We start from the raw sequence: 23,564 nt of genomic DNA on the forward strand, positions 1-23,564 counted from the left end.
GAAAGGACAACAGTGGCAGAAATGTCAGCTCAAGTAAACAGGAATTTTCCTTATGTCTCCCAAACATAAAATGCACAACAGCAGTCTTGCAAAGTGAGCAAACTCTTTTAATCAACTATGAAATCAAAATTGAAGATTAAGAGGTTTCCTCCCCTTCTATAAGAATATGTCACTCCTCTCACTGTATGTAAGGATGTGTTGTTCATTGCTTATCCCTGAGATCTACTCATCGCTTTCAAGTGATCTTCAGGAAACGGTAAGTTTGGTCTGCTATAATCACATCATAGGGCATTACTCATTTTATAGGTAGTTAAAAATGACAGAAAAGTGGTATTAAGTTTTTAACTAAATATAGATCATAGAAAAGTACAGAAAAACAAATACTGAGCTTATTATCTTCAGCTATACCAGTTGCTTAAGTATACTGACGTCAGTGAAAGTTTTAAGACCCTGTGAAGATGGCCAAAGCCATAAATATGTATTTTCTCTAAAGATACCAGAAAAACTCTTCCCACTGTTTATGGTTTTCCTGGTTTTTTATGGTACTCGGTGCAAACTGCTGTACTTCATTTCAAAGATGGACCCCATACTAAGTTTAAATTTATTCAAAGTCTTCAAAGGTTGTCTATCAAATGTTATTGCTATGTCCAGGGTATTCATGGGATATGGCTATTTGTGGGCTTTAGGGTAGCCCACAGATATGTATCATGTCAGTATTTGGGTCATTCCTATTGTTGCACAGCCTGAGGTCCCCTTAGTTTGTACGAAATATAAAATCTATCCCAGTGATGGAAACTTGTCACCAATAGTCTCAAAGGAGGTAACTTAATCTAGCCATCCACTCCACTGATATAATTAGGAATGCACTTTGTCAGCCTTTGAGGGTTTAACTACAGCTGGCTGGGTTCAAGGCAGTCTCAGAAACCAATCTGTTCTTAGTAACACCATCTCCTTCACAAAATTACAGACATACTTGCAGCAGATATACCCAGCTGACTGCTGAATGATGTTTTTCCACCCACTTTTTCAGTGGTCAGTGTCTTTTTTGGTGTAACTGAAGGACTGGATCAATGCCATGAAATGATTCAGAAACCAAAGGATGAACTGACAGCTGAAGAATAAAGGTTATAAACCTTATTTACAGTGTTTGAATGTGGATCAATGAAAGTTTCTGAACATCATCATATTTCTGATCCAGCTGATGAAATTTAATTAGAAAGGAGATTCTCATAGATATTCAGATGCTGACTGGCCTTTGTCTTGTTTAAGAAAGAAAAGATTTTTTAAGGTCTATTCTCCCAGAAAATCAGAACTCTACTCTTCAGATGGATTACCTAAGTTAAAGAGAAAAAATCGAACCTAACAAAAATGTAAATTTATTCATCAGAACTAGCTCTGGATCCCTGCTGTACCCTTGATTGTTCTGCAGGAGTCTACAGAGATTCAGATGATGAATACTTTCATATCGTTGTCAATAAGCTTTTCTAAGAATATCACAAGCAGCACTCCTTTTTCATGCTCTTTTCCCTGGTAGGAACCTGATTTGCACAAAAGAACAAGATATTCTGCTATGGTTCAAGTAAGTTGAGTAAAGCTTCCCCTGTAGGCTGCAACGTATTTGAGAAAAATGCGGTGTAACTTTATACTTGTTTATGTACCTAAACCTGAAAATACCCAGCCTAACCTATTAATCAGCAGAGTGGCCTGTTCAGAAAAACACATACCCTTTTTTTTTTTAACCTTATCAGTCCTGAAGCATTAGTTTAAACACTTTGAATTCCAGCCCTCAAGTTTCCTACAGTCGTGTCAGTGGGCTGGACACAGGCTCCCCAGGGCCAGAAGCCCTGCAGCTGAGGTAGCACGTCACCATGGCTTTTTTTTGGCTTGGGCAAAGCTCTGTGCTAACGTGGCCGTACAGCTCCTGGACACAGGCAGAGGGAGGTCAGATTTGCTTGCAGCCACCCCATAAAAGTATGTTCTGAATTCCTGTGTGTGCAATCATTATGTGGTAATCTTGATATCCACTAAAGCCATGGATTTATTACCTTGCTGTTAAACCATATGATGTCAGATTGAACCTCTTTGGTTTTACTTTTTTTTTTTCATTGCTTTATTTGGTTCTTTTTTGCCTGTAATGCAGATTTTCAGTAGAATACAGACATCACAGCTGGGCCTTAAATACTGTAGTACACAAAATCCAGCGTCCTGTGTCTGAGAGCAAAAAAAACAAGACTGTGAAATAAAAAAGCAATACACATCTCTCTTACTTCAGTAAGTTTCATGTAAGTAGGAGAAGATAACCTCTGAAAATTACAACTTAACTGTATCTTTTAGAATTCTTGTTAGCACTAACAGTGTTAATTATAGGCATCCTTGTTATCCACATGAATATCATACCCCATGTTTGAATCTGGAAAGAGAAAATGAGCCTCCAAGGACATCCTATGACAATAAACTCCATGTGCAAATGGATGATTACTTAAAGCTAGTGACTCATTGCTGCATGACATGTAAGGCAATTAACTGCAGATTTACTCGTGTTCATGTGGACTGAAGCAAGCTGGTTTGGTTTGCATGATCTTACTGCATTGTTGAGAGTGGCACAGTTAACTTCAGGCCAGGGTTAGCTAAATCTTATACAACAAGTTCAGTAGTTAAAAAAAGGCATAAGAGATGGAGCCCATTAAGGGTGAAATGCATTTTGACCACACAAAATAGCTGCAGAATCAATGTGTCTCCCAAAAATATGTGGTGTGCTTCGTAAACACAGAATATGGAGGTCCCGTATGATGAAAAAGGCTTTTCAAAAATTGAGGTAGTAGGTTCTCTTGTTTGTTTATTTTTAATTGCTACTCTTTGTCAGAGGCAACAGATGGCTTAAACAAATATGCTTGAAGAAAATTCCAGTTAATATTTGACTTTTGGGACATGTAATTCTGTTAGCCACATATTCTGAATCGTCAGCGACATGTGGGTAACTTTAAGATTCATGCTCCATCTATGGTCTTGCATATATTTTAAACACACAGGTAAATTAGAATAAATTAATACTTCCAGAAAATTCACATTACCAGTAATATTAGATTCTCATGGGTTAATTGCTTTTTCTAATTGAAAGGAAGAAGGAGGGAAGAAAGCAAGCAAGCAAGACAGCATCAAAGGATTGAAGCAGATCACTGGGGCTTACAGTGAAATGCATCCTCTGAGTGGCAGATGTAAGAAGGACCTTATATGAGGCAGACACTACTGTTTCAGCAGGTGACAAAAGGTTCCCATGTATTTAAGAGAGTTCTTTCCTTTGCTTGGAAGGCTGTCCTGGCTTCCTTCTTCCTACCCTCTCTCCAAAAGTGAGCACTTGCAATGTGAAATCCTGCTGCAGCTTGAGTACAAAGGCTTCCCTTGGCTCTGTTCATAAGGATAAACTCACTGTTTCCTTTCACTTCCTTGCACATGCATGATATGGGCACCATCTGGCCCAGAAATGGCCAAGGACAGCCAAGCCTGGAAAACAACTTCAGAGAATGCCCTAAGGCCCTAGGCTTCCCCGCTCCATGTTTCACCTGTATTTACACCAAAGATTTTATAATAATCTCTGATACATACAGGCAAATATTTAGAACTCAAGTTTTCAAAATATTTGAGTAAAGGAGGGAAGTATTGCAAAAAGAAGACAGGCCTAGTCACTGTTATGTTTTAATTATCTAAGACTTCATACTGATGTCCTATTCTGCAAGAATGCTGTTGAAGAAGTCAGCCTGACCTGAGACAGGAGATAGCATAATCAGATCATGCCCTGTAAGCAAAGTTATTGACAAAAAGCTGTGAGTTCTGATGACTTGAAAAAACCTCCATTACTACACCTAAGTGTCCATTAACTCAGTCCACATGTATAAACAACGCTCATAGCCCACTTGATGTTTCACTGCATGATTTATTATTGACCGTTTTTTAAAATTAGAATTTAAAAAAAGACTAATTCATGCTATAACTATCCAGTTCTTGCTCTTATACTAAGGTTAACCTTAAAAATGCACTATGCACAAAATCACTTCTAAATTCCCTCTTGCCCACTAGGTGTGATCATCACTGGGCCAAAAAACAAGGCTGGGTGTTACTTTGTTCTGAGTTTTCATTAGCCAGAGAAAGAGAAACTGAGAATGAGGAGGCTGTCCACTGCCATACCTATACTTTGCATTGACTAACTCAGAGTCTGGCCATCTGCAGACTCTGCAGGGGTGTAGTTAGCAAGGAACCTACAATTCCATGAGTCAAATTCAGGCCTTTAAACATTTATTATGCCCTTCTCAAGTCTGAACATTTGGAAGCTAGGGATTTTTTTATTAGCTCTAGTAAAATATGAAGACTTACAGCTCTAGAGCTTCTTCCATCTCTGGTAGTAAACTGTGAGAGTGACCTGATGTCTGACATCCTGAGGTTTCATGCACAGGTGTTTAAAACACAGTTCCCTGGCTCATCTCTTGCTTTACTTGTCTTTCATCTGGTAAATGATGTCAACACAGCTAGACTTCTACATCTGATACCTGTTCTCCTCTGTCTCTCTCTGGTATACACTTGTTGTCCTCTGTCTCTCTCTGGTAGGGCTCTTCTACCCTCCACAAAAAGCCTTATGGTCATTATTTTGCTCATTATCTGCTCAGAGAACCTTCTGCAACCAAGAGCTTTTAAAAAAAGGTTTGTATAGTCCTCAGGTGGAAATTCATTAACAGCAAGACTGAGTAGCAGAGATTTCTGTCTCTCCTTTGTTCAGCTGCCTTCTGCCTAAACAGCATATGTACATCCTAAACGGGATGATTTTATGCATCTGAAAATCACACAGACTTACAGTAGCTGAGTACCACATACAGCATCCTAAGTAAGACATGAAACTGTCTTTAAATGAACAAGCTGATAAAAGGCTCCCTGCTCCAGTGTTTATTCCACTCTCCCCAGAGACTCTGACAGTGTCTGGAAAGTTAAGATATGGTAGGAGAAGAAATGAATTACAGAAATGAGGAATCCCTCACAGATCATCAATCTTTTCCTCACGTCAATTACAAGGGATGCCAACTCAAGCACTTCTGCTGATCTCTGCTGAAATAGTCCTTCAGGGTAATAGGACACTTTTTCAAACAACATGTCTTTTAAACCATTTCATGTTTTGACTTCAAAATCTCTACCTAAATGCCACTCCAAAACCAATGTGTCTGGTGGGATTTGAGACCCAGCTGTAAATTGCCCCACTACAAAACAACATATGTGAGTTATTTCTTTTCTGACTCCAGATCCTTTTATTTGCACACAAGGATGAGAATCAGGTAATATATAGGAATATAGTCCTTCTCCTGTGCTCCTTTGCTCCCTCTTCTTCCCACCCCCATGTATTCTTTTTTTGTCTTCCTGTTCTGAGTCCCTAACACTCAGACAGGACTTGGGAGATCAGGGTGGTGTGAGTCAATTTCTACTGAGAGAGAAAGTAGGAGGCAGGAAAAGGAAGGCCAGAATACCAGGTAGGATGCCTAGCTTCAGTCACCACCTTGGAACGTGACTCTGGGCACTTTTCTCTGGGTAGCTCTCCTGTGCTCTTTCAATGCACCCACCGTGGTGGTACCTGAAGGCTTCACAGAGCATGGTTCTGCCCTTCTGGCAGATGTGCTGCCAGCTGGGCTTGCTCTACTGTGCTGCCTGGCCTGCTAGAGCTAAGCATTGGAGTGGGTCAAATGGTTGCTCTTCCGTGGTTAGCCAAAATCCAGGACATTAGCTTGACTGTTTGCTGTGGATACCCCACACTGGCTCAGGATGTGATTCTGTATTTGTACAGCGCTATCCAGATGCTTTTCAGATACTGTTCTAGCTAAGTACTTTTACTAGTACTCCATAGCTGTGTCTTGCAGTTGCCACCTCTGCACATTTTCCACACATTTGCACTGAATTACGATGATCTCCTGTACAAAAGTAACACTAAGGTTGTGGATTCCTGGGAGTTTTTTATGCCTGTGCTGTCAGGCTGCCAGATGCAATCTGAACATGTCTGTGTAGGGCATGCAGGGCTCTCAGGTCCTACTCTTTTGTTTTTTACAGGCAGCTCCAATCCTCATGTAATCAGAGATAAGTGACTTAGTTAAAAATGAATGGGGCAGCTGGCTAAATGCTCAACCAAACAAAATGATCAAAGGAACAGTGCCAGATGTTCTTCATTAGCTCTACATATGGAGGTACCAGGGAGAGCAGCAGGAGCACCAAACTAAAAAGAAACCAGAGAAGCCAACTCTAGTTTCAACCATAACATGAGGAGCTGGCTATAAATACTACATTCCTCAGTGTGGCTCCCAGAGGATGTGCTGTAAGTATTTCTAAAACCTACAGGAAAAGCGTATCTACTATTGTCTGACTTATTTATATGCATCCTCCTGCTAAATATTTTATTAAGAATTATCATTCTTAGCATCTATAAAAATATACTTTAAAAATCATATTTAGAAAACTTCTGTAAGTTGTAAAAAGGGTTATTTTTTTCCACAAAATTTATTTTTTGCCCAGCTGCTGCCAATGCTGACTCTTCTTGGCTACTGATTTATGGGATTTTCTTTACCACTTTTAGTACATTTTAAAATTCTAAATTCATAGTTTCGGAGTCCAAGTTACTGCAGAAGGTCCAAGTCATGTCAAGATTTACTGTGGAAAAGGAGCCAGATTTTTATTTTGTTTTCTGGGGAAGTTTATGATAGTGTGAGATAAACATCCAAAATAGTTAAGGTTGTTTATCCTGCATCACTAAGAAGACATTCTTGACATCACTTGTGTACAAGTGAGCAGGGGAGCTGCTCAATCAGCACTGACAGAAATCCAACCCAGATCACCCAGCCTTGGGGCATACAGACCTTACTTAAGTGTGATAAAATCTGCTTCTGTTGGGATAAAACCGGAACAGTTGACATAGCTCCTCCTGTCACAAGACAAATTTTGGTGCATAAATACTCCTCCTTCAGTTATATTCCTTCCAGAGAATTATTTTGGGACACTTTACCTCACCTTGACATAAATCTGTAGTATCTTGGGGCTGACAAGGAGGAATGAATCCTACAAAACAATCTGGTGTCATTCTTGTCCAGTGTAATGACTTGACTATCAGCTCCAAATCTGCAAGTCTTAGGCTTGGAGAGCAGGATCCTGGAAGCTGTCAGCAGGTAACTCAATCCACACAGTATCTTTCAACCAATATAGGAATTATTCCTGTTCTTTTTTTGACTCTACCATTTAGTGATGTCTGCCTGAAAGTCACCCCCCTGACAGCAGGAGGAAGGAGACATGCCGAATACAAAGGGATTGGGAAGGAATTTCTCTGAAACAACTGGAAGTACCAGACTTGCAGTTGACTGGGGAAGAAGGTGAGAGGGACTCTTGGCTGTGTTGATCAGTGGTGCTGACATCTACTTCGTCCTTTACCTGTGTAGCAAGCTCCTCAGTTTGGTAGTACATATGCTGCTCTTTGCATGATTATTGATTGAGAAGGTTATTCCATGTATAAAAAGCTTGATATGCACTTTAAAAGCTGCTCTCACCCCATTCTGCAGGAACAAACCCCATGAACCTGCTTTTTCTTTCCCTTAATTCTTATTTCATGCACACATAAGTGACAGCCACTCATTGCAGTGAAAATGTCTGTGATTTGCAGCACAGGATGGGTTCTTTGCTGGTCGATGTGCTGGTAGCAAACAGGCTGAGGAACTCACTAATTATTATACTGGAGTCAAGGAAAGCAGGAGCATGACTCACTTAGGAATGCTTTGTCTTCCCCTAATTGCTTAATTACCTTAGAGGGCTCACTGGCCATTTGGCATAGAGGTCATGCCTGTTTCCTTTGAGCACAGGAATAACTCCTCCTAGCTACTCCTAACAGGATAGAAAGGGGATGTGAGGAAGACATATGGCCATGGCCCCACTTTTCCTCTATATAATCCAGGAGCAGTATTTGTGCACAACTACAAAGTCTTTCATTCTCTGAAACGAGGATGCCAAAGCTGACCATTATGTAATATAAATCAGCACTTTCACCTTTGCACTGAGACAGGATCTGTATTGACAGGGATAGTGTGATATTTTGGGTTCTTTTGTACTGGTACTTGTGACATCTGTTTTCTAATAAATGGGATTAAAAAACAGTAATGTGGTTGCCACAAGAACAGGAATCTTTCCCACTGTACTTGTATGCTTTAGAGCTAGCCTGACTGCCAAGCAAACAAAACAGAGATTTCCCCAACACCTCATTCTCACAAACAATAAATAAAAGAAAAAAGATATGAGTAATACAAATGCATATAAAATGCACATAAAAGCAGATGGCAAGCTAAGGAAAGAGATCTTAATATCCCATGAGAGAAATGGAAAAAGAACTTGCTAGTTGCATGAGCAGAATTAAAGGAAGGTTTTCCTGGAGCTCTAGGAAACCCAACAGTGCAGTTTTCAGGGCTCACCCCAGCCCACACATAGAACTGGTTAAATAAGTCTTCAAGATGCAACAAATGGCGAAAGATAGAATTGAACTATATGGATAACTGAGGCAAAGATATTTAAGTATCACTGTCTTTAGTCCCTCAATGAACTCTTGTTTTGGAGGATGGGTGGAATCTGTGGTCCCTTTTCTTAACCATTTTATCGATGTTATCCAACAGTACATTTGGAAGCTAGAATTCTCCTTTGCAAATTGGTGATGGCATCACTATGCAGCCAAACTTGCATTCTACTCTCCTCTTCATTACTTCTATGAATTCTCCATCCTTCACTGCACACTGATGCATCCTCCATTCAAAGCAACCAAAGCAAATTTTCTCCTGTTCTCCTTACAGCCCACCAGCTGCTATCCCCTAACTTATGATGGGTTATATACCCACTGGGCTTATGAATGAAAATCCTTGCAGCTGCTGTACTTCACACTGACCCTGATGCTGTCAGTGTATTTTAGAAATGCGCACAGGATGCCAGCCTGGTTGGCCCTGCGAGAGCTGTGCATGGATGTGAGTCCAAGTGGTCTGATGCCTCTACTGGTCTAACCTTTCATGTACATGGGCATCTCAGATGTGTGTCTGGATTGTCAAGAGTGTTTAAGATTACTCATTTGTTTAGGGGCTTATGATTGTTACTTAAATCTTTCCTTCTGTTTTTATCAATGTCTTTTTAAATGGTGGGGTGTGGTGCAGTTCAGTGCTGGCTGAGGTTGCATTAGTTTCCACTTTTTGTGAGAAAACTCTGCTTAGAAGGTTTTCAAAGTGTAAGTTTTTGCAAGAGAAAACAGCTGGAAGACACCTGCAAGCCTGGCTCTGGTGAGTGGAGATATTCTGACATAGAGTGCATCACTCTAATGCAAGCAAAATGTTATGAGGAGAGGAAGGAAAATAAGGTATCTTGATTCCTAAGCTGAGAGAGAACTGGTCAGCAGTTTATCAAATCAAAGGCTAATATCCAACACAGATTCTATTCTCATGGATAAACATCTCAAGTACAGACTTCATTAGAGCTACATGTAACTTAAGCATCTGACTTCAGAGGAAAATCAAGTTCTGAGTCCCAACTGTTTTTGTTATCAAACAAAAAACAGGTGACATATCTGTTCTTTTCATGCTTTTTTGAATAATTTTCCTTAAGAGTTAAGGAGTTAGCATGTCATAGTGTGGGTAGCTGCCTTAGGGATCAAGGAACACCAGACAGAATCTATAATAAAACTTCTTGCATTAGGATGGCTGCAGAGGAAACTATACAGAAAATGCAGTCCAGGAAAGAGCTCTTAGAAGATGAAATAGGGATTAAGCCAGAGCCTACTTTACCATTTGTTAAAACAGTCAGTGCATTTGCCTTCATGGGTTCTGCATTCCAGAGGACTTCATGCTGGGTTAATAAAATCCCTCTCTTGAACAGGCTTTGGAAACTCAGCCAGCCACTGACGGCCCATATGGCAGAATTTGGCTATTGCTATTAGACAGCTGCAGGAAGTTGAGGACAAGAAAGGGGAGACAGCACCAAAATCTTATGCATATGTAGACATGGAGAGACACACACAGCTTTGCCTCACGGCAGGAGCTTCCAAAATATGTTCTTCATCAAAATGTCAAGATCCGCTTTAGTTTTTTACTTTCAGGAACTGTAATTGGCACTTCTGCTTTTTGTAGGTGATATGCATGTGATTTATGTGTGTGATTTAAACCCTCATACACTCTGAGCTTAAGTTTCAAATGCATTTTAAAACAATTAGCACACATAAAAGAAAAACAGAACACCACATCTCTGTTGCTCACAAACTTAAAGGGAGATTGAGTTCAGTGCTCTTCCTAGGGGAAGAAACTACATGCTTCCCTGTAACCCAATGCAAAACCACTGCTCCCTGTTTTGAGTAGCAAATGCCATTCTTACTGCGTCTAAAAGCCCAGACTCTGTTTCTTTTCTCAACATGTAATTATGTATTTTGGTACTGCGCTCAAGCAGCAGTTTAACAGAACAAAGGAGTTATCTTTATGAGACAGCCAGGGAAACACACAAGGAACAGGACGATGCAGCTAATCTAAATAATGACATTGAAAACAAAATAGCTATTGGGCTATAAATAAACAATATGAAGTAAATATCATTATTTTTATCAAGAGAAGACACAGACTTAATTCGTGGGGATAATGTCATCTGCTGTTTCCTTAGACTTTAGTTCTTATTTTCTCAGTCAAGCCATAATGCAAGATTTCCTACTTTCTTCAACTTTTTACAGTATGAACTTTTATACCACTTCTTTTGGAGAAAATTGCAAAACTCAGACATGTATGTTTAGGACAAAGATCAGATTTTCTAAAATACTGAAACTGCTCAAACCGCTTGTTTTTGAACTGTGCAAGTACATGCATTCTTACAAGGCAGGAAGGTAAACATACACACGACTACATTAATTAAGACAATACTTAGTTTCCTGCAACACGAAGGAATTTTCTTATTTAGACTAAGACTTTAACGATGCAGTCTCCCATTGTGTGTATGCGGGTGTGCAAAGCAGCAACCTCAATTCCACAGAAAAAAGCACAAGGGTCGGTTCTGACCTGGTGAGCGAACAGAGACGGAATCAAATAATCCTCTAAACCAAAGCCAGAATCAACTTTCTGAGCGCCAAGCTTAGCCAGTCCCACCGCCTCACTTTTTGGCAATACACTCCGAGAGGACCTGAGCAGAAGCCTGATTCACGTGCCTTTTTACGTGGGGATGGTCTTGTTCAGTATCCTGGGCAGGAAACTGGCCTGATCTGTTGACTTACAAGATTTAAAATGAGCACTCCTGTTTCCCCCGTCCCAGCCCTGACCCGCACCCCTGCGCTGAATGACTTCCCCGGCGGGGGCAAGAAATGCGCCGAGAGCAAAGTGCTCTGAAGTGTCCGAGCACTCGGCAAATGCTCTCAGGCTGACACACAGCCAGCAACACACACGTCCAACACTGGCAAAACACCAGGGCATGGCACCGGTCCCCATCCCTCAGGCTTTACCTGCTGGTGGGCGAATGGCTGGGGGGGATGTCCTGTACAAAGCTCTGCTCCATGCCCGGGATCCTGGCCGGGCTGTGGGGATGGTAGGCTGTCAGCACCACGCTGCCCGAGTCCTTCATCTCCATGGTCATAGGCACATGTCGGCCCCGCTGCTGTGACACTGCCGGGAGGGCGAGTGACCCTGTCACAAGCACCAGCCCATGGCCTGGCCCCGGCTGCAGCCGCTCGCCGCTGCCGGCTGTCAGGAGAGCTGTGGCACCGGGACACGGCTCCTCTCCCTGTCAGGGAAGCTGAATTAGCATATATTCAAAAACACCGCCCACAAACTACCCACGGGGAAGTTACTACGTTCCTAGGAAACGAGAAACCTGAGACAGTCCTGCAATCCTCCATCGAACGCTTCCTCCCCGAACACTTCTCCACTTCCTTTTTTTTTTTTTTTTTTGGTTTTTGTTTCCTTTTAACGGCAAATTTTGTGATACTCCTGCTCCTGAATTAGTTTTGTCTAAGTGGAACTATCTGCTGGTTATGCCGCGTGGAGTGCGCTACTCAAACACAGCACATGGTTTGGTGGAGCAGGGCGTCTTACAAGGGATGCAGAGACCGAGTGGGCTCTGCTCCCATTAAATCACCAAGGAGCGGGAGCGGTGATTTCCTACCTGCCGGATCATTTCTACAGCAGGGAAGTGCACTAGCTGTCTGCTGAAAACAGATTAAGCTTTCATTTTGTCTGATATGGCTGTGCACATGCTGCCTTACTAAGGCATCACGCATATAATTAAAAAGGCACTGGGAAATGAGTGAATTATTTTTACAACTGTATGTGTTCATCTGGAGCAATACTGTAAATAAATGCACACCAAGATGCTTGACATTTTTTCATGATTTAACTTGATCTCTTTACATTAATTAAGTGCTTTTCACTCAAAAGGAGACAATCAAGAAAAAACCTCGGGGTCCAATTCTGGAATAATACTCAGAGAAAGCTCTGTAGACAAAGTGAGAAAATTTGCACATCCCTCTATTTTCCTCTCCCACTTCTTCAGTGTTTGTTTTTTTTTTTTTTTAAAAAAAGAAATGTTTCTGGTAAATGCCAGTTCCTGAAAACTACTGTCTTGCCTGTGAAATCATGTGAAGGATGTCCCTAATTTTACTCAGTGGGTCACAGGTCTCTGAGGACCTTGTGAGCACAGGTGTGAAACACCAGCCTCTGTGCACCTTTGTCACAGCTGCTGGTGGCATCCCGAGCACAGGTTCTCTACAAAATGCTTGCTGGTCTCCTCTTTTGCATCTCCCTTGAGTCACGGTTCCCTCTCCAGCACTGCTATACAGCTACCTAAATTACACTGTCAGTCTCTGCAGCTGGTGAAGTAGCTCAGGTTTTGAATCATAAAATGATTCTTCTCACCTCCACCTTCCCCCTGAACTGGGACACAGTGGTTTCGATCAAACACGTTGCTGCGACTCATGTAGGCAGTGCCCAAGTTAATTTTAAATTAGCCAGCATAGGACACTGATAAAGGTACACTTGGCAGCACTTCTTGCCAGACTCACCCAGGAAGCATAAATATTTGAACATACAGAGCCTCTTAGCCTGCTCTTGCAATGCTGTTAAGATATCCTGGATTAAATATTTTAAGGCCAGGTTGCCCAGGATGAATTCATGGCTGCTTAAATGGCAGCATGGAGCCCCTCTGGGAGCCTCCGTGCAGCCATGTACAGATGTTAGAAATGAAGGAGAAGGCTCTAAGCTATCTCTGGAAGCACAATGTGCTTCCCAGGGCACCCAGACCATATGCCATGGTGCCACCAGTGACGACTGGGGTGAATGCAATGACCAGTGTTCTGTGATTACTGGGATATTCAGGAAAGGGATAGGACCTGAAAAATTAGGGCTGAAACCATCATAGATCTCATATCATATTGTGGCTCTGTGGACCACTGACTGAACGCCAGGCTGCTGCTACCTGGCTGCTGGATGACCAGGGATGCTGCTGCCAGTGTCATTCTTTTCCCTTCCTATCCTGGTTTTACATTCTCCTTCCTGGACCAGAAGGTGAGAAGTCCCCTTCTCTGATGAGGGGGAGTAAATTGTAAATAGATATTTATATTTGGCACAAATGCAAATAGATATTTTGAATATTAAGCAGCCAAAGTGCATATATCAAACAGATATGAGAGCAAAAAATTGATAAATATATGTTATAAAATATTTTCTGACACCCTTTAAGGATGTTCTTCACAATTTACTTCAAGAAATTAAACACCTGAAAAAGCACACAGAGTGGAAAGCACCAAACACTATCAAAAAGGGAGTGGGTGTTCTTTAGGAGATCAGGGTGCTGACAAAATATTGGCTTAACTTTGGGAAAGCCTTTTTTCTCTCCTTTCTATCATAACACTAGTCTTTTTTCAGTACCATCAGCCAAAAAGTGATGATTATGTGCTTTAAGCTATGTGTAGATAAAGCCCACAGTAGAAATGCAATATATTTTTAGTATTATTTTTGTTTTCTCTTTCCATAATAAAAAAGCCTCAAACACTGAAATGTGAAACTATACAGATACCATCTCAAAAGAAAAATTCATATAAAGAAAGGAGGCCCACGCTTATTAAATGGGATTTTCTCTCTAAGAAAAATAAACATGGACGATTTTATTTGGAGATTTATAAAGTGCTGGTGCACAAACTGGAGGCTTGTATAGAAATGGCAGACTATTTGGCACAAGTACAAATAGATACTTTGAAAACTAATCAACCAAAAGACATATATCAAACCAAGAGCTAAAAATGTTTATGTGCCTAATGGCTCTTGGGGTTAGACATCTGGATATTATTGAAACTCCAAATATATGCTAAATCAACTAGACACACATATCAGGCTTTAAACAGTTTTAGCTGGGCTAGTCACACAGTCATAAGAAAAGTGTACGAGACAACATGAGCTGGACTCCTCCTTCAGTTCTATCTGTGCAATTCTGTTCCCAATGGAGAAGTTATTCTCCTGGTTTATAAAGAAACAAGTAGGAAAATATTTTAATCCAACATGTTTATGTTTCTACAAGATTCCCTGTGAAGTACTCAGGACTATGACAGTTCTAATTGTTTTTTCAGATAGTTAAAAGCTTCCTAGACCTTTCAAATACTATGGAAATGCCATTTTAGTGAGAAAAAAAATATTATGAGGATGCTTTTGGTGGCAAGCATTAAAGTGAAGGTGCAGCAAGAGAAGAGTCTGTGGCACATGATCCCGTGAGCAGCTGCCTTGGGTTTCGTAGGCAAGGGGCTTGTGCTTTCAAATTTTATGTTGTGCTTGTGTCAAGGGGAGTGCTTTGTACTTCCACACATGTGGCAAAGTAATTAATAAAAAATAATTGTATAAGGCTAAGTGGGCCTGAACTTGGAGAACTAGGAGTGAGAAATTTTCACTAACCTGTTGCTCCAGAAATGTAAATTAGTGGCTATATACTAGTATGATCAAGCCTTCAGCTCATCTCTTGAAGAATATCTGTGAGAGCCATGTACAACAGATATAAACACACAGAAAGTCACTAGTTAAAATTTACTGAAATGAAAACGAAACCGTCATTGTTATTAATATCAATTTTGTATTTACATTGAATTAATTAATAAACATTTTGGTGGCAAGATGATGGCCAGCCTTTGCATAGCACATTGAATGTCTGTTACTTGGAAAGGATGCTTTCAAACAGATTTTTAAGCAGCCTTTTCTGGCCTAGTTCAAGGGGGTGTTGTTACTGAGAGGAATGGGATTTGTCAGCTAGGGGTTCTTGTCCTGACATGGTGGGACCATGTACCATTATATTATTAGAGTAGACCCACAGAGCCCTGGAAAGTGCAAGATACCCCTTTGAACTACAAATCACACAAAAATCTCTGAGTGATGAATTTCAGTAGTCGTTTCCAGCTTAAATTATCCAGGACAAAGTTAGACAAAATTAGCAAAACTCTGAAGTTAATTCTGGACTGGTTTAATGTCAGCTTGGATTAGATTAAGTTTTATAAGGAAGCTGTGTAAACCACAGCATTTTTCACTGATTAAATCAAGGCAAAATGAATTGAGCAATACATAGGAAAATGTCATCCTAGCACTGCGTCTAAATTTCCTCATCCCTCTTGCAATAAATTTTGTATGTGTCTGTGTGAAAGAAACCAAAACCAGAACCATTGTATTTCTCCATGCTTTCGGGTAAAAACAAACAAACAAACAAAGAAACCTAAAGGTTGTGTCTTTTACTTCTCTAATTTGTCATTTGGATGGAAAGATATTTGAGGGGTGGGGAGCAGAAAGCTCCATCACACCAAAGAGTTGGTGTCAGCTAAAAGTACCTGGACAGACTGAGAACAAGGAGTGATACAACATTGCATAAAAGCCAAGGAGAGTGGTGTGTGCTTTTTCCACTGCTCAGTACCAATTCCCATGAAAAAGTGTTTGAGAAAGGGCTGACTTTGTGTCAGGAGAATTTTAACTGTGGCTTGAGGTCTATTTCCTTTCAGATAATTTTATGTATCATGAAGAATAGTTTTTAATCTTGATTTAGCCCCTGAACTTTATATTCCAGTGATGGTGGAAGGGCTAGAGTCCTCTTTTCTACTGTAAAGGAGAGGTGTTTGTGTGCCTTGATGTGGGCAGCTGGGAATGTGAGGGCATGGGTGAGACCCACTGCTTTTGTAACACTGAAAAAGTAGCAAGTAAAAAAAAAAAATTAGAGGCAAATCTTTGTTATTCTGCTTTGTCTTTTCAAACTGAGAACAGAAACAACATAGAGAAAACTGTTGCTTGTCCTTTACAAGCAGGTTAATTAACAAGGATATTTAAACAAAGAGAATAGAAATCAGGTATTGTGGCAACTGGTGGTTTTGCAAAGGTTTGTAATTAAAGTATGAAACAAAACATTCATCTTTGTTAAATATAGCCTCACATTTTTCAGTTCCAGGCTCAATTTAAATATACATCACATTTTGGTGAAGTTTAACATGGTCTTTTTTTTATTGATTTACTATGGATTCTTTTATCCTAAAAAGATACAAAAACATGGAAAAAATTCTTTAGGCAACGTTGTGTAGCTTCTTGCTTAGCAATGACCCTCATTTGTTTTCTAGGAGTTCAAAAGTTGGTTCTCCTTAGCCCAGATGAAACTACCCATATATTATTCCCATGTTAATTATGTACAGAAAAGGAAACTTCCTTAATCTGCCTGCCACAATAGGGCTTTCTGGAGGTTTACTTTGAGAAAAAGCTCATATCCTTTCATTCATCCATGAGGTTTATGCTCCTTCATGACATGTTGATCTAACCACTTCAGCTGGGACAGCTGACATCCACAGCTGAAAGCTGTGGTCTGTTTTTTTTTCTGTTCTGAGGCAGTAAGTAAAAATTACATGAAGGAGTGGTAATGTGGTTAAGAAAAATAGCACTGGGAGAGGCTGCTTGCTTCTTTGAAATGTTCCTCTAAGCACAGGCTGAAAATGGGAACTGGTTTCTGCAGCATGGAAGGGGAAAAATGATCAGGGGTAGACAGCAATGAGCATTCTCAGTACATGTGTCTTTGTCCTAATACCTCTGAAACAACAAAATTGGGTTAGGTATTTGAATTTGGTACAGGGAAATTGAGTTGTCATATTCAGATTATACTTATTTATAAATATTTATATATTCCACATCATACAAATAGGGTAGGAATGAAAAATGAAATAGGAAGATAGGTTTTTGTATAAAAAGCCAACCAGAGATTTTTAATTTTATTATTTTAAAAAGTACTGTTTTCCAGGGGCCAACCTCCTAAGCAGCTGTATATATATGTATGTATATGTATTTGTTTAGGATATGTGTATATATCCACATTACACCTCCCCAACTTCCACCTTTAACCACAGTTTTAAATTTAAAAATGGTATTCCTTTTGTTTTAAAGGCTATAAACGGCAAATGCAACTTCTGAAGTTAGTAATGATTTGTGAAGCTGCCTTTGCCCTTACAGCACCACTTTGGTGGTATATCCGAACACAAGAAAAAGACTGTTGCCCCTTTCTTTTTACAGACATAAAAGACTTCACATTCAGCATTTTTGTAACATTTTTAACCCTGAAACTACAACATTTTCTAGGGATGGCTTTATGTAAGGTACAGTGGGTATTTCCCTGTAACCATGCCAATGATTTCTCCATTGTGCCATCTCGTAACAGCGTGTTTCCCAGGCAGTAGCAGTAGCCCACAGCTCTGCTGGTGAATTTGAAAGCTGTACTGAGCTGGATAGTCATCAGAGGACTGCTCTCTTAATTAAACCACTCTGAGCTATGTTCTGAGGGATATGTGTAAAACTTGACAAAGAGAGGTAGAAAGGTGTTATTAGGAACCACTGATGTTCATCAGGCACATAACCAGACGTCAGTATCAGCTATCTTGTTTTCATTGCATTCTACTCCTTAAAATTACAGAGTCTGATAGCACTATTAACAGGATTTGCCACATCTGCATCCAAGGGGTGAAAGCTCAGATTCTCCTTCCCATCTAGAGAATGGGGGTGTATTTCTACAAAGCATAGCTTACATCTTCGTCCTGCTTTCGCATTCTGTGGCTTGATGACTTGAATTCCTGAAGTTACTAAATTTACTTTTGCCCTTGCTGTGCAGAAGTGAAGAAAGTACTGTTCTTACCTGCTAATTTCTTCATAGTGCTGCCACATCACCACTGAAACAGTTATTAAGGTTGTCACAGGAAGTCTTATTCTGGCATTGCTCATGCAGGCATGATATCTCAGAATTCCCCTGCAATACCTGTGTTAGGTAAATTGTTGCAGAATGAAGTGAGTTAGAATCAAAAGGGATTTTGCTGTTTTGATAGAGACACTTTTATGAGTTAGTAACTGCAGATTTAGATCTGCTGCAAAAGTAAATTAATGTCTGTTGATTTACAGCGGCTCTAAAGACTTTCAGTAAGAGGAAGCACAAATAAATTCAACTAAAGTTTCTATAAATGAATTTAATGCCATAGTTTGCGTGAAAGTTTGTTACAAATTTAAATCCTAATTGTATAATTTATGAACAGTAGGAAGAGAATGTTTTCAAATTTAAAATGAAACAGACTAAATATATCTATATAAGTTTAATACACAGCAGAAAAGCACTGCATGGTACCATTATTAATATAAATACATTTTCATTTTGAAATCATATTATCAAAGGTATGCATTTCTTTTATAGCATTACTAAGTTAAAGATACATGTGGGAAATGCATGTTTCATTAACCCCTGTATGAACACTGTGTTTTAGGAATAGAGATATTGAAATATCAGCTGGCAGGAAAGACGACTAGCCTGCCAGAGCAGGGAGCTTTTTCCAAGAACTCAGGGAAAACAAGAGGGTATATTACCTTTGGGAAAAGGGGCAGGCAACTCATGAAATGTTTAAGGAGGTCATTAGGTCATGCAGAAAGAGAATTAAAGGCAAAATCTCAGTTAGAACTGAATCTGACCACTTCAGTAAAGGATAACAAAAAGTGTTTTTATAAATACATCAATAACAAAAAGGAAGTGCAATGAAAACCTGCATTCTTTATTGGATGTGGGGGGAATATAGTCACCAAATATGAGGAAAAGGCTGAGGTACTTAATGCCTTCTTTGCCTCACTCTTCTACAGTAAGACTGGTTATCTCAGGGCAGCTGGCCTCCTGAGCTGGTAGACAGGGATGGGGAGCAGAATGGATCCCCTGAAATCCAGGAGGAGGTAGTCAGTGACCTGCTGTGCACTTAGATGCTCACAAGTCTGTGGGATCAGCTGGGATTCATCCTAGGATGATGAGAGATCCAGTGGAAGAGCTCGCTGAGCTGCTGTCCATCATTTTTCATCAGTCCTGGTTAAATGGGGAGGTCCTGGATGACTGAAAGTTGGCCAGTGTGGCACTCATCCACAAGAAGGGCTGGAAGGAGTTTTCAAATTTCCAAAGACATTTTCCAAGCTGAATTGTGGCCAGGACGAAACATCATTATGACTAAAGTCCACTCTTTTGTAGCCCTATAAACAATGTGGTAGAGTGAACCTCACCAACAAAGTTTGTTGTGATGTTGCTTTTATATTAAATCTGGTTTTATTGATACTTTTTCCAGTGAGTTTTTAAAGTGATCTTAAAATACTCATTCATGAATCAGCAGCCTGAAAGGAGGTTGTAGCCAAGTGGGGATTGGCTTCTTCTACCAGGAAAGTAGGGATAGGACAAGAGGGCATAGCCTTAAACTGTGTCAGGGAAGGTTTAGGTTGGCTGTTAGGAAGAAATTCTTCTCGGAAAGGGTGATTAGGCATTGGAATGGGCTGCCCAGGGAGGGGATGAAATCACTGTCCCCAGAGGTGTTTGAGAAAACACTCAGGGCCATGGTCCAGTTGACATGGTGGTGTTCGGTCATGGGTTGGACTTAATGATCGCAGAGGTCTCTCCCAGCCTAATTGAGTCTGTGATTCTGTGACTCTGTAACTGTGTTTTGCAGGAAAGTGCTGGATGCCAGACATAGAGGGAACTGCCTGACTCACAGTCCTGTGCCCTAATCACATGTGAGGTTGCAGCTTAATTAATCAACAGTTTGGGAAGCACTTTTGTAAAGGAATGGGTAAAAAATAATACATTTAATCATCCACAGAAAGAGAACCACAAGAAGACATAGGGAGGGCATACCATGTGAGCTACAGAAATGGCACATCTTCCCTGCAAGTGGTTGGTTAGAGATTTATTCTCTGCAGGGGGTGTGCCAATTTTGGTGGGGTATTTAGGGAGACTAGAAGGCTTTCCACCTAATGGTTATTAAATTATCCAGATTAGCCCTAAGTGGAAACACATGAACTTTGCTATAACACATAACAGTCATGTTTCTAGGCTACTTTTATGTCACAGTATTGAACACTATGGAATTAAATATGTTTTAGAAGCACAAGAAATAAATTTCGTCACCGCTTCAAGGGAGTGGTTGCATCACCTTAGTGAGCTAAATGAGCTGTCATAATCATGGGGGTGACAGAATCTTGCAATATGAAGGATCCAGGAATTACTGGCTCAGGAGATTGCAAAGAACACATTGGATTTTTTTGCTTAACAGCAAGCATGTTGAGCATGAACTTTTCCCTCTGTGATACTGGCACAAGGAATTTTGTTTCATAGTTGAAAGATATATCAGAGTTTAAGGACATGGAAATTTCCCATTAAACTTTGTCATTGTACATTGTTCATGGAAAAATCAGGATTCCCAGGGTTATTGTGCCAATTTTGTTAGTGTAAATTGCTAGCCTTCTCAACTCAACAGAAAAAAGTTGCAACTATTCCAAAGGCATTTCGGCTAGAGGAAAAAAAATAGTGTGTAGCCATTATTTATTTGTTTCATTTGTTGTTTTTTTATTCACATGTTTTTTATCTGTGGCCTCAATGGGCTACAATCCATGGTATGCAATCCTGTTAAAACAAAACAAAGTCCCATCAGGGCCAAAATAGATACATTTTCTCCAGATTAATTTAATAGATGAATGTTTCACACAATAAGGGAGCCAAGACTGCAGATGACATGTTTTTGGTTTGGAACTTCAGGGAACAGATGGGAAAGTGGCAGCATTAATGTACCTTAATGGATCCACAGGACCACATGTGTTATTTGGCTTCAGTTCAGAATTTGTCTTCTTTTTTTTTTTTTTTTTTTTTTTTTTTTTTTTTTTTTTTTGCGGTGACTGTGCCCAGCTGAATCACTTCAGAGTCTTTTCAAAATCTTTTCCCTTCATTTTTCCACTGCACTTTTTTCCCCCACTTTTGATCCTATCTTTTTTGTTGTGATTACAGGTTTCAAAAAGCATGGACAGTGTCTAGCTCTTTTTCCAAAGTGAGTACTATATGGGGGCATGCTGAAGGGAATAGACAGGAATGTGCCCCCTTGGCCTCTGCTCCAGGAAGTGTATTGGGGAGTACAAGGAGAAGAGCCTGCAGAGAATGGCTCAGCTCCTGTGGTCTTCCTAACCAGTATCTCCTATTGCTGCTGTTGGAGACAGAGGATTGAGCTAGATGGACCACAGAACTGACCTTCTGACCTTACAGGGAGTTTCTGGTGGTCCTCAGTTCACAGAATGAGTTTTTATTAACTCCTATTTACTTATTATTTAAATTACTCTTAGTATTTACTCTTATCTGCTATCCATCCACATGGTACAGAGTAAGGCTTGGCTTATATTTAAACACAGCATCGAAAATCTCTGGGCTGCTACTAAGAGTGCTGTCTTTTTGTATATGTCTTCTGTATGTTATGTGCAGCGTAGCTTTCTTCTATTTCTTGCAAACAGCAGTTTCATTATTTCTCTCCAGTTGTTTTGCCCTCTGAGATTTCATTCTTTCCTACCTTCTACATAACTGGAAAGCAAACCACAAAAATTAGGTGAAACTTTGAAAAAAAGAGAGAAACTCATAATTTATTAAATATTGTTCAGAATTACTCAAATAAGGACAAAGAAGCACATAAAAAAAATACAGGTACAGGTAAATTGGCAGGTTTTTGTCCTCCTCAAAGTCTTATCATTTGATGAATGAGATAATACAGGTCTTTTAGTATACAAAAACACATTTCTTGTATAATCATGGTAAGCATGCATGTCTCAGCAAAGATTTAATGACAAAGATATGTGGATAAAGCTGAATTACAGCAAACAGAATTTCATTTAGTCGTCCAAGTCTTTACTCAGCAACCAAACTGCCATGTCAAATCTGGCCTTTGCTTGCATAAAAGAGATAAATAAAATGCTGAATAAACCTCATTTTCCTGGGAAATTACTGGTATTGCAACAAACAAAAAGTCTTTCACATGCAGAATGCAAGGCCACGCGCTTTCCTGGGTGATCCATTGTATCTAGTGCCCAAAGTGTGTCTCACTCTTTCTCAAAACAAGAGCTATAAATAGGCAGGCACTTTGTGCCATTTCAATGCTGAGTATTACACATTCCAGCAACTTCAGTTTTTCAGCTGGTTATTTTTATTTTCCTTTGTTGTGACTGAGCAAGTGAGCCCAGCCTACTGAAATGTGACCCACTCCTTGAAAAAAACATCTAGGAATAACCTGAAAGGTCAGGAAAGGGCTCTACCTAGAAATATCCTTGAAACAAAGAGGAGAGAATGAAGAAAACTAAATGAGAAGGCTGATCTGAATACAGGGAGTATTTTGTTTGAAAACAGCAATGAACTTTTGTCTGAAAACCCCTGACTTTACTGGTGTTATTACAAATCCCAGTCCCTTGTGAGGAACATCAGGAGGGTTGAAGGATTTTTTGTGGCAAGTTAGAAGGCTGCCTGAAAAATGTTACTTCTTTTTTTATTTTTAATTTTTATTTTAATATGGCCCTCCATTGTTTCTATACCCTGGGATCTGGCACTCAGAAAGCCAGTCATTTCCTCTGAGCACTTTTAGAAAACACCAGGAATGATATGGAACAATAATGTTCCTTAAAAAGAGTTTCAGTTCATGGGAGAATTACTGCAGTATGAAGACTTGTTTATAACACATTACAGTGACTTCCTCACCCTATTATCATTAGCAATACAGCCCTAAAACTTGCAATCACCATCCTGCTAGTGAAAAATTCTTAAATCTGCATTCATGTCAGCAGTGGTTTCCTGGACGCCCTATGTGTTAGCAGACCTTGGTGCAGTGCCAAGCCTTTAGGGTTCACCTGACTGCTGAAACCTGTGCTGGACCTGAGCTCTGGCATCCATGTGGGCCTTGTGTTACCCATTTAGGCAGCCTGGAATCTGTCTGCTTGGGAATCCCACATCCCTTGATGGCAGTCAATGGCAAGGGCTTGTTCCTCTTCCAGAGACAACCACAGGCAGAGACATCAGCCTTATCTTAGGCACTTCATTAGTGGTAGATGTATAGAAACAGAAAGTCACAAAAGCTGCATCATTCTGGGGCTGTTGAGAATGCAACTGTGAAACTGTGTGTTTTTGGAAACTGAGGGTGCACATGATGTTTTTCTGGTAGATTTACCAGCTGTTTTGCCCAGCGTGGTCTCTGAGAGTATTCT

At 40.1% G+C, this 23,564-nt stretch overlaps 1 protein-coding gene across 2 annotated transcripts in view; it reads right to left on the bottom strand.

Annotated features, from left to right (window-relative positions):
- The window catches only part of ARHGAP28 (Rho GTPase activating protein 28), a 72,174-nt gene extending 60,391 nt beyond the window's left edge, over positions 1–11,783 (bottom strand). For both annotated transcript variants that reach the window (XM_069004478.1, XM_069004477.1), the window contains exon 1: positions 11,507–11,783. In XM_069004478.1, the coding sequence (XP_068860579.1) occupies positions 11,507–11,637 (131 nt within the window). In that variant the 5' untranslated portion in view covers positions 11,638–11,783. The remainder of the gene's footprint in view (positions 1–11,506) is intronic.
- Between the last annotated feature and the right edge of the window lie 11,781 nt (positions 11,784–23,564).

The sequence above is a fragment of the Aphelocoma coerulescens genome, chromosome 2, assembly GCF_041296385.1.
Source record: "Aphelocoma coerulescens isolate FSJ_1873_10779 chromosome 2, UR_Acoe_1.0, whole genome shotgun sequence".
NCBI classification, from domain to species: domain Eukaryota; kingdom Metazoa; phylum Chordata; class Aves; order Passeriformes; family Corvidae; genus Aphelocoma; species Aphelocoma coerulescens.